Source organism: Arachis ipaensis, chromosome B08 (assembly GCF_000816755.2).
Source record: "Arachis ipaensis cultivar K30076 chromosome B08, Araip1.1, whole genome shotgun sequence".
In the NCBI taxonomy this organism is placed as follows: domain Eukaryota; kingdom Viridiplantae; phylum Streptophyta; class Magnoliopsida; order Fabales; family Fabaceae; genus Arachis; species Arachis ipaensis.
The window spans coordinates 73,335,153-73,347,565 of NC_029792.2; the positions used below are offsets into that span (position 1 = coordinate 73,335,153).

Sequence of the window (12,413 nt, forward strand, 5' to 3'; positions counted from 1 at the left end):
GAGGTTCCATAAGAAAATAGAATCAGACATATTGAATTAGAACAGTAATATTATTGATCCATGAAACATAGCAGAGCTCCTAACCATAACCTTAGGAGGTTAGTGACTAATACTGTACATAATGTTTGAATGGGAAAAGATCTAAAAGTCCCTTAACAATGGTGATCTTTGTTATATTTATATTAGTCTGCTAACTAAGAATTACAGAAAATAAGATAAACTAGTCTTGTAGTGCAAAAATCCACTTCTAGGGCCCACTTGGTGAGTGTTTGGGCTGAACTTGAGTGTCTCCCACGAGCTAGTACCCCTTAGGGGCATAGAACGTTGGCTAGGGACTCCATCCTGGGCGTTGGACGCCAGCTGCTCCCCTATGGGCGCTGGACGCCAGGAATGGGGGTGGTGGCTAGCGTTGAACGCCAGTTTTGGGCCTTCATTTCCAAAGCAAAGTATGGAGTATTATATATTTCTGGAAAGTCCTAGATGTTAGCTTTCCATAGCCATTGTGAACGTGCCATTTGGACCTCTTTAGCTCCAGAAAAGCTCCTTCAAGTGCACAGAGGTCAAATCTTAACAGAATCTGTAATCCTTTCTCTGTCTCTGAATCAGACTTTTGCTCAAGCTCCTCAATTTCAGCCAGAAAATACCTGAAATCACCATAAAAGACACAAACTCAAAGTAGAATAAAAAAATGTGAATTTTGCACTAAAACCTATGAAAACATAATAAAACTTAGACAAAACATAATGAAAACTATATGAAAATGATGCCAAAAAGCGTATAAAATATCCGCTCATCATTAACATAATTCAACGTAGCATCTTCATGAGATAACGAATATTTACCTTTACTTTTCGCTTAGTATTCTTGCATCTCAGCCATTTATTATCAAAAGCGTGGTGCAAAATTCCAGTGAACTCCTTAGATTTTGATGCAAATTCACAAATATTGTGCAGGCGAAACACCAAATCATCAAATCTCTTGCTTCTTGGCTCCAATAAAGGCTCATCTTGGCTGCTCTTGATATTTGTGTGCCTCCTCTTTACATTCTTACTCCAGCGTTACAATATATATTTCGGTGCCACTTTATCTACTCGCTCAAAGCTTAAGGCACTCAAAGAATGACGGCACAATATATCCCTTGACTCAAACAATAAGCACTAGCATTTTACTTTGTATGATATTGCATCATATGTAACAACAAACTTGTTGAACCTTGAGTTAGAAACCTGTTCTACAATTTCATATGTTGTAAACCTAGAGTAGACTGCGTTGATCTTGTGATGCCATTCACCTTTATTCATGAATATACACATGTTGAAATTGAGCATTTATTGATGATTTTATTGCACACGATATGACAGTATAAAAATCTGCAATATCAAATTCTCTCTCTTTTTGCTCTCTGCTTCCTAGGCAATTATCATATTGCTTCACAAATTGAGTTAAGGAGCTATTGCATGTAATAAACTTGTTAAAAAAAATGCATGCTCTCACTTCTTTGTGTGCTTCTCATCCTAGTCCAAACGTGGTGATAAACTAAAATCCATAAATGACGATCTTCAAATAACTCTGCAAATGAACCGAAATCAGACACAAAATGAACTGAAAGTTATACCCATTTTCACCAAAAAAATAACATCAATTAATTCGAATGAAAACACCATTACCTGAAAGCCACTTATTGCCTCCAACATCATACTTCATGTGAAAATCATTCCAATTTCTGTCAAATGCATTTTTTATAAATGAGTTATAAACAACATGACTGATCTCTTGTTCAATTTCTCTGTGTCTCTTGTAGCCATTTAATTTATGTGGAATCTTCATAATATGCCAAATACACCACCTGTGAATTGTTGTTGGCCTACAGGTCTCAATAGTCCTTTTGCATCGATGCACATTAATCGATAAGAATCTCTTTTGGTCATTTCCTCCAATGCAATGAAGCCAATATTCAAATCACCATTTGAATGACTGAATATTCTTATTTTTCATCAAAGCACATCCAAGAAGTGTCGACTGACTATGGTGATTCACACCCACAAAATAACCAAAAACCAAATTGTACTTGCAATGGACATCAAAAAGGGAAATCCGTTATGAACCGAAACTAATTATGCGCATGAACCGAATACTATATCACAATGAACCGAAATTAGAATGGCAAAAATTACCTGTTTGTGTTGTAAGTTGTATCAAATGAAATATCTCAAAAATACTCATCCACAACTTTGCTTCTTACATCAACCTAAAATGCATTTTCGATAGAGTGATAAACTTCAAAATTAAGCTAAAAAAGTTTTGATTCTTCTCTTTTATTTTTAATAAGTATTTCCTAAATTCATTAGCATCATCTTGTTTAGAAACATTATGTACTTTCCTTGTAATATAATTTCTCACATCATTTTCAATAAAACTTAGTCCATGATGACCACCCATTACTGCTACAAATGACTGATATGTTTTACTCGGTCTAATTCTGGCTTCCTCATTATTTTCAATGGTACGATGCACAAACATACTTAGCTCGCTGTGTTGTTTAAGCATCTCTATTCGATCTGGACAGCAAGGATGTGAATGATTCAGAACAACTTTAGAAATGATCCAAAGACCAACGTCCTTCAATATATGTACGTAAATCCTGGCTGGACAGTTTATTCCTGCTAAGGGATTTGTCTTCAGAGTTGGAGATATCTTGAATTTCCATTTCCCCTCTCTACTACATGTAATATTGATTCTTAATTTCATCTCTTTTCCGAGTAGTGTTCCTTATTTTCATAGAGAAACAAGCAAGTTTGGAATAATCTTTGTAAAGCTTTCAGCTTCTTCAAGTGTCTTGAAAGTCATCCCAATCTTTGGGACAAATTGTTCATCGACAACACACCTGGATTGCAAAATGAACCGAAATATTATTATAAAAATACCATTGTGTAATAACAAATAAAGCAAAAATTGTGCATTCTATAAATTCAGAAATTCTTGCATTCTATCTAAATTCAAATTCATAAACAACACTGATTTTAGCAAAGAAGGATAAAATTATTCATAATCACTTTATTCAATTGCATTCTATTCCATTCAATTCAAAATTGTTGAAGAATGAACCGAAATATTATCATAACAACACCATTGTATAATAACAAATGAATCGAAAATTGTGTTCATAAACAACACTGATTTTAGCAAAGAAGAATGAAATTATTCATTATCAGTTTATTCAATTGCATTAGATATCATTCCATTCCATTTAATTCAAAATTGTTGAAGAATGAAATTAGATAAAATTAAGAACGATCCAAGCCTCGTCCACTTGATTCGATTCTGAAGAATAATCCAAATCACTCTCATTAAGAACTTGAATCATTCATTGTTTTGGAACACCAGTCGATTTAAAAAAAACAAATGCAGATCGAAGCCAGAAGAAAAAGAATAAAATTAGAGGAAAACACAACGAAATGGAAGAAGAAAACAAAAATCTAAAGAGAAAGAGACAATAATCAGACAAAATCACAGAGAAGTCAAAGAAGAAGAAAATGTTTACGTTGATGAGGAACGAAAAAAGAAAGATTTACATTAAATCTGTTATAAGTGGCATGGCAGATGACTCTAAATCACTTGGTTAAATTTGATTAGTAAAATCACATGAATACAGAGCATTATTGATTTTTTATTATATTAGAACCCAGTTAAATACAAAACACATACATATTAAATGATTATTGAATAAATATCGTATCTAAAATATATCCAACGACAATTTAACAAAATCTCTGTCAATCATAGTACATTATTGTTTTCTATCAAGGTCAAAGGTCAAAGTTGTAGGACCAAGCACACTTGTGAAGTGTTAATGAATTACATCATGAAGGAAGTGTCTCAACATTTGACAAGATATTACACTAATTATATGTAGTTTGTGTGAACCACTATTGCTGTTATTTAGATTTATATACATTGAAGGAGTATATCTCCAAGAAGCACTTAATATACCACATTCTTCCTCTACACTACAAGAACCTCATCATTCACGAAACTTTCTGATGGTACACTACTCAGTCTTCAGCATGGTCTAAAATATGTTGGCAATAAAATAGCATGCAACAAAATCAACTTTTGTTCCAATCTTGATACACTGGCAAGCTTCCAAGTTTGAATTAATTACCAGATACCTGAAACAGCCAACAGAGTTAAAAACTACAGGGAAATGAGAATCTCACAAGAATCGATAAATATTCAACCTGAACTAGTGTGATAATGCGAGTTATGTCTTTTGTTTGTTTGTTTTTTTACTTTAGTGTGTTTCTTTTTTCCCTCAACACTTACAGATATCATTGGTGTAGCTCCAAGTATTCAAACACATCAACAGAATTAGTTTCATTTTAGTTAGTTTCATTTTAATAATTTTAATATAGTTCCCTTTCTAAGTAAATAACCTATGCAGCATGTTATCCAATCAAAACCAAATAAACAAAAATAATTACAATAAGCAAGAATGCTATTCAAACAATTAAGTTCAAGGAAATGATTTTACTAATCTATTTAATGCATAAACATATTCCAATTCTCGGCCTCATCAATCACGTTAATTTTGAGAAACCACTTGAAGTTTTTCCAGTCCCTTGTTGCACTTTTTGGCATGGAAAAGCAAAAGCAATCAATACACTTTGTTTTGGAACAAATAGAAAACACAAACCAATTCCTTGCACAACATGGGCAAAGTTTAATTTTTGTATCCTACTTAGAATGAATACATCACAGCCTAATTTTAATGAGGAAAGCGTGTCCACCTTTATCTATCTACAATTATGAATTTGTTAGCATATGACATACCGTGTAGCTAAAACAGGATAAAAAGTTTCTTGAAGAACATAACTTGCATTCGGTAAAGCTATTGACAATTTGACATAACAATCATAACTAGCTAGAATGCATTGATTATACAAAATACATACCAATAAAGTTGAGGAAGGTATAAGTGATCATCTATTTGAATGATTTTGATTCCGAGCCTTGACCTGTAACACCACAATGAATTGATTGAAAGACAAGATTCAACTAAGGTCCATTACTCCTCTAGTTGCCAAAACAGATTGAGATAGATGCATGAATAAAATCCCATCCCACATGATAACACATCTAGCATAGTCCTTCCCCGGATTCTGTGCTAACGCAAGATGCTTGTACACCGGGCTGCTCTTTTTTTATTGCTCTTTATCTTCTCACTCAACTAATACACTTAAAATAACCGTCTAAAAAAGTTAGTCAGCAGACCTAAACAGGAAATACAATTTTCATCTGATATAGTGTCTCCCAACACATCTCTTGAATCTCCCATATCTACAAATCACCTAGAGCAATTTCCACCTTCTTGTGCGAACCGAATAGAAGCAGAATAAATTAAGTGAACTAAAGCTTCATCAAATTCTTCAAGATCACTAGAATCTCGTAATTGACGATATGAAGGAGCCATGAAATTCGCTGCAATGTCAACCAACTTCCACAAAGAGAGATTGTATGCCATTTTGATTATCCTAGCAGACAAGTGCCTGGCAGAATCAAGGCAAGACACAATCACATTCCAACTAGCTTCCTGAATACTTTCCAACATCCAAAACTCAGCAAGCCAATTAAGTTCCACATATGGTTGCAGATTGAATAGCTTTCCTTCATCATCCATATTATCCCACAAACATCCAGCGGGAGGATTTGGCAGATTATTGGAATAAAACCACTGTACTAGTTTGATCAATGCTTCCCAGCTAATAGCAACCTTGATGACTTGTGAATGACTGCAAAAATAATTAGAGATTGAAGACAAACCGCAAGGGAAACACAGAATAAATGAAAATGATAAAGGCAACAAAAATTATAGCAACCTGAGAAGGCTCATACAGATTCTTATTAGAAACCGAAAAAAATCCTTGCATAATCGGCCATGAAGCCCTAAACATGAAAACTTGAGAGTTCAAATGCACTTAGAATATATGTACATAATGCAAAAAGTGACAACACTGGACATGATTCCCAAATAAGTCACTTCCAACCAATTCTGGTATAAAATTATTTATAACTTTACAATCAAGAACATGCATCTTCCTGTATCAAACACTATTATATTAGAAAATATTTGTGTGGAGAATAGTTGCACAGAGGCAGGGCCTTAACCAGTATATAAACACCGAACAGTTTACATCAAGTCATCAACCTTTGCCCACTTAGAATGACATGAAAGCATACAATCACATCTTCCCTTATGATAGAAACCCAAGGGGTACTAAGGGATTTTATTAAAGTCTTCAAAGAGGAGACAATATGCTGCGAAGATAGAGAAGGATCTGCAGCAGCATCAAATGCGGACCACAGCTTCCTCACTCAGTATGTAACCGCTGCACTGTGATATTTGGGAAGCAGGGAATATCGGGGGAAAAATTCACTGTTCTTTTCCAGGAAAAAATTGAGTTAGACCTGAGCATACACTATGCTCTCGTTCTTTCTTTCACCATTAACTTCTGTTTTTGACTTTTTCCCTCGATTGGTCATCTTTTTTAAACACGCATTCATATACATTTTTTGGTTGTTAGCTTAATGATTATTTCCATTTACCAATTCTATTATATGATCATGTATTTCAATGTTCATGAGTTCCAGCCTCAATAAGGCAAAGGAGCAAACCACAGAACTTAATTTAAATACCGGGATGTAATTTTTACAATTTGCATATTAGAAAAGCTTTAAAGTAAAAGAAATATAAACTCTCAAATTCCAGATTATATAGGAGAGCAATTTGATAATCACCTCTCTTGCATTCCTGATCGGAATAAACCTTGTAAATATTCACAGCCAGACTGCAATATAACTTTGTGAACATGCGAATGTGGCACTGAGTTAGAACAAAAATTGCATGTCCACCCAACGAGTTCATTTGTTTCAGCTTCTAATATGACATCCCTGAAAAGAGAAATCGATATAATTAAAATTCCTCTTCAAAACTCATTTGAAACAAATATTAGCAACATCTAAGTTAGGAATGACTGTTTAGCAAGTTCAAATTAATGACTATTTTTATTATCCTATGTCAAACTATTTAAAGGATTATTGCCCTTTCAGTAACAGAATATCCATTAGAAGTTGTAATATATAGAATGAACAACAAAATATCTATATCAACTTAAAAAAAAATGAAAATTTGAGATAAATAAAGATTGAAATAGACATAAGAAAAAGAAAACACAAGATTACACCAATCACATGCTATTCTAAATGTACATAAGAAGCTGATCAAGAAGCAAACCATACGAAAAACAACTTCCAACAGAATTGAGAGCTGAAGTAAGATTCAAGCTGGGGAAAGGTGTGCCCCACTCAGGACATTGTCTATAGAGTAGTTGCAGAAAGGGCTGCAGATTGCAGCGTTTAGCAAGAATTTTCAACTTTTTTACCATATCTTCCTCTGCCTGCAAGCATCCGAAGTAAACATATTCCAACAACAGCACCAATGCTTCATAATCAACGTGAGCAGATAAACGAACCTCTCTCATAGTCTCTCCATATTTATCTGTTCCCTCTTTACAATTCTTGCTACTAGTCAAGATTTCACGAGGCAGAAGCGATGGACATCTGACAGCAAGAATAACACCATTAACATTGACAGAAGCCCCATTTGCCACAATGAGTCGCAAATCCGCATATTCTTCCTGATTAAGGGATTTCCCAATCCATTTTGCTAATTCATTAGGGAAACCATAACATCCAAAATAGCTTAGAATATATGAAGCATACCATCTCACTCCAGGACTTAAACAGGTGCTACTACAAGTCTCATGAAGCTTGTTGAGTAATTGAGCTTTAATGTATGTCACTGCTGTGGTGAATTTCTGAGTATGATCTTGTAAAAGGCTACACTGATGAACAAATGAAGACAAGGCCCACAAACCATAAAAATGGAGCACATTGGAACCTTCCCAATCTTCTTTATCAATGCAGCAACATGACCTTTCATGAAATGATGTAAGCAAATGAGGAGCCATGCTAGGCCTTTCCATATGAATGTCATTACTTAAACATCGTTTGACAATAAGAACAACTGCTTTCATTGCTTTGCTTTCGATGATACATTTTTGATATTCAGGTAAACTTGAAAGAGAATTTAACCCAATCAAGTTAATAACAAGTTGAAGTTTATCGGATGACCCAAAGCTTGCCAGGGACGATGTGTAATCTAGAGTATGTATTAAGCTTTTCAAGCACGGAATACCTATTACTTTCATTCTATCAGATAATACAAGCCTTGCATGTGAAGAAATGTGATTACATGGAGAATAAATCATCATTAATACAGCCCTTGATACTGGTTCACTTTGGAAACTATCATCATCATTTTGACATATTCGGCACCATTTTTGAATTGTGTCAACAAAAGTCAGACTACAGGAAAAGGAGACTCGAATTAGCAAATTTAGAAAGCACAAAAAAAAATCAAGGCATAGTATCAATGCTAACAATCATATTAAAATCTCAAGAAATGATTATAGAAGGAATATAATTTACCATGCACATGTAATTAGTGTGTTGATGTGGAGCTCACTTCCATAGGTATAAGGGTTGAAATTTTCTCCACAATGTATCATAAGGCACCCAAGAATGTCCCACAGATAACTCCTCAGACCAAGATGATAATTAGATTTTAAACCCTTGTTTGCTGTGGATATCTGTTCTTCCAAAGACAAGACATGCTCAGATGGCTTATCTTGAATATTTTCTAGTACAAGATTAAGGAGGACTCTATCAATACCATGTTCCCAAAACCTGATATGATGATCACCATCCCAACGGGTAATTAGACCCAATTGACATGCTTCCAATAATAAGGAACCATGGTTGATCCCTCCCTTTTTGGAACTCAATCCTGTTTCCCTCATCCCACAAATTATGGCATTGACAAGTGCATCACCACACAAATTCCTCATACGTATGAAATTCTCTTGGCATCTCTAAGCATCAAAACTACTTTGTTAGTGACAATACTATATATACTGGAATGTTTATTAGAGAGAATATGAATTATTAGTTTATTACCAATAGACATCGAGCGAGCTTAAACCCCTCTATTCGAACAACCTGAGGGTTTGATTTTTCCATGGCCTGCACAACCATCTCTACAAATACTCCATCTTCTATAAGTTTTTTGGCTACAAAATCGCATAAAGCTGGTAAAACAAATAGTAAATTAGTTTACATAAATAATGGAAGACAATAAAGCAAGCATCATTATACATCAGGGGATGGTTCAGGGATATGTTAATACCTAAAGATGTGTACATCTTTAAAAGTACAAGTTTAATAGAACTATCTGTCACCATGTGCATGTCTGCTAAAGCTTTCATAAGTTTAACATCACTCAAAACAGGGAACCTAGATTGAGGCCACCGCCACAGGATTGTGCTCAATAGTGAACCCATCTGTTCAAAATACTCAATTTTTTTTGCACCACCAGCAAAGTCTTTTATATTTCCAACAATATGAGTGGCAATCCCTGTGTCTTTGAGGGCTTCCATAACTGTCCTCTCACTTGTAGCACTCAAATTAGAGACCACCAAATTCAAGGCATTAGCACAATCTATTGCAACCTCTACTTGGTGCGAAGAGATTAAGGATGATAGGCAACAGACAAGTTCCACTATACGAGATTGCAATAGTGAATTCGGCAAAATACTAACTAACTTCACTGCAACATTTGATGCCATGCTTAATAAGGGACCACTTTTGCCTTCAAGAATACATAATAATGCTCCCAAAACATCAGATACAGATTCCTGAAAAATCATAACACAAGAAATTACTGTTTCATTGTGATTGAATCTCAAACATCAGGCCAAGGTCAACACTGTATAAAGTATAAATCCATCTATGAAAATAAAAACAAAAATAAAAGATATCACGTATATTTAAGAAGTTCAGTAAATTGGCAGAAAATCCAAGTTTATATGTTCATACAATGTATGATTATAGCAAAAGAAAATAAAATTTGCAAGTCCCAAACCTTTACAATAGTATGACGCGTGGCACGTGCATCTCCTGAGATAGAATCAAGAAATGCATTAATTGACCGAAGAACATTCTTCTGCACTTCAATGTTAGCGCATTGCCACTTCCAAGTATTTGTCTTCTCATCAAAATATCTGCCACAATTCACATTTCACACGGCGAAAAATAAATAACTAAATAAAAATTCAGGAACAAATAACAATATTCTAAACAACAACCACTATTTTTAATCCCTTCAGGCAGAATTTAAATGAAGAGCAAACGTCCAAATTGGTCTTCAGAAGAAACGTGGGGCATGAAAATAATTCTTTACGAAGATTTCATAACACTAATTAGGTATTGAAAACACAAAATAGCGAAAAAAGATAGCATGAATAGAACCAGAGATTAACAAAGGAGCTGCGGTTTGAGTTGGAACCTGGTTCCGAGGTTATAGGCACGAAGGAGACGTTGATGGAGGGTTTGGATTTGCACACTGATGGAACGACTGTTGATTGGTTTCATTGTGGAACTGCAATCGTTGATTAAACTATACACACTGTTCTTCGAGTTTGTGTGAAGAACAAAGAAGGGAAGAATACTCAATATTTGGGCCTTTTCGAGAAGCTCAGCGTGCGTTCCGCGTGAGGCCTTACTGGAAGTTGAAACACCGCCATGCCATTCAGGATTTCAGATAAACCGTGGAAATGATTCAAATGAGTCAAATTGCAAACTTCGAAAAATTATATAGAGCCCTGCAGTCTGCATAGGTATGGGATTTTATTTTCAAATAAATAATTTATTTATTTTAATTACTAAAATAAATAATTTGTAGCATATTTACTAATTTACACCATATTTATTTATCTCGTTTATACGGTAAACAAAATAATTTTACACGTATTTAATTTAAATGAGATAGGTGTATTTTTTCAATTTTTATATATCTTGTTTTACAGTATAAACGAGATACATGAAAAATTATCTCGTTTATAATGTAAACAAGATATATGTATTTATAAATAATTAATATAATTTTTAAAAATAATAAAAAATATTAATAATTTAAATTGGACCAAACTCTTAAAATGGAATGTTTCAAATAATAGAAAAGATAGACGGTTTTAAATAATAGAAAAGATAAGCAGTACATTTTAAATAATAGAAAATATGGATGGTTGATTTAAAATAAACACGTTAACACGTGTATGAAATAACTCAAATAAGTGAAAGCACACATAAGTACACCGTTAAACTATCCACTATTAATACAATTATTTTTTTTTAACTACCTATTATTAATACAAATTTGTAGCATATTTATCAATTTATATTATATTTATTTATTTTATTTAAATGAGATAATTTTAAATGTATAAACGATATATATATATCGTTTATACATTTAAAATTATCTCATTTAAATAAAATAAATAAATATAATATAAATTGATAAATATGCTACAAATTTTTTATTTTAGTAATTAAATTAATTAAATTATTTATTTAAAAACAAAATCCCAGAAGTTCGTGTCCAAATAATACGCATCCAGAGTCCAAATTACATATTCAATGCGATATTAATTTTAAGAATTTACGTCGACAAAAAAATGGATAAACTAATAAAGTGAAATATTAATTAATATTAAATTTAGATTAAATTATAATGTTGGTCTTTATATTTTTATTAGAATTACAAATTGATCTTTATAATTTAAGATTTGTAATTGAATCCCAAATAAAATTAAATTTTGTAATTTAATCCCATCATTCAAACAACATTTAATTTAACAGAATATTTGGTGCTACCAAAAACAAGCAATGTTATGAATTGTTTTGCATTAAGAGTTCTCGTGAAAGTAGACTTGACTACTAAGCTTGCAAAGAGAGAAAAATATGCACATGTTTGTGTTCAGATTAATATTGGGTTGCCGGTAATCAAATATATTATCGTGGAAGGCATGACTCATGAAGTGGAATACGAGAATTTACAATTAATTTGTTCTACTTATACACGGTATGGGCATAATAAATCGTTGTGCATAGAAAAGTTCTCGGAAAGGAAGGATGATTCTTTTAGTAATGGAAAGAATCATGAAGCCCCGACACTAATGCCACACAATGATCATGAAATTCAAAAAAAGGTTGAATTGAAAGCTTGTGATTTGGGTGAGAATTCTCGTGATTTGGACGATAATTAGGAGTTGTTAAAGGGAATGATGCAATTACGGAATTATTGGCTCCTCAAGTGCCTGATGGTCATGCTAATGAGGCGTGCATGAATGATGGAAAGGGCTGGCAACAAGTGCGGCATAAGCTAAAATTTACAATGGACATCCGTCAGATTTGAAGGACTAAGATGGAAAGCAGCACAAGTATGGTTCGAGAAG

General features: G+C 33.5%; 1 protein-coding gene across 4 annotated transcripts; it reads right to left on the minus strand.

Annotated features, from left to right (window-relative positions):
* Positions 3,745–10,757, minus strand: LOC107613263 (BTB/POZ domain-containing protein At1g04390). Of its 4 annotated transcripts, XM_021109511.1 has the most exons (10): positions 10,463–10,756; positions 10,040–10,178; positions 9,305–9,812; positions 9,076–9,206; positions 8,548–8,990; positions 7,297–8,424; positions 6,796–6,948; positions 5,272–5,789; positions 4,953–5,015; positions 3,745–4,169 (listed from the first exon to the last, which is right to left on the minus strand). In XM_021109511.1, the coding sequence occupies exons 1-8, from the start codon at positions 10,546–10,548 to the stop codon at positions 5,345–5,347; spliced, it is 3,033 nt and encodes a 1,010-aa protein (XP_020965170.1). In that variant the 5' UTR covers positions 10,549–10,756; the 3' UTR covers positions 3,745–4,169; positions 4,953–5,015; positions 5,272–5,344. The 4 variants fall into 4 exon arrangements, with proteins under 4 accessions (XP_020965170.1, XP_020965171.1, XP_016170674.1 ...); XM_021109512.1 differs by having other exon boundaries at positions 4,953–5,789; positions 7,297–7,992; XM_016315188.2 differs by having other exon boundaries at positions 4,953–5,789.

Coding starts and splice junctions, on each gene's coding strand:
- LOC107613263 (XM_021109511.1), bottom strand. CDS start 10,548: ATGAAACCAATCAACAGTCGTTCCATCAGTGTGCAAATCCAAACCCTC. Junction 9,207..9,304: donor AAAGATGTACACATCTTTAG/GTATTAACATAT, acceptor TTGTTTTACCAG/CTTTATGCGATTTTGTAGCC. Junction 6,949..7,296: donor TCTGTTGGAAGTTGTTTTTC/GTATGGTTTGCT, acceptor TTCTCTTTTCAG/GGATGTCATATTAGAAGCTG.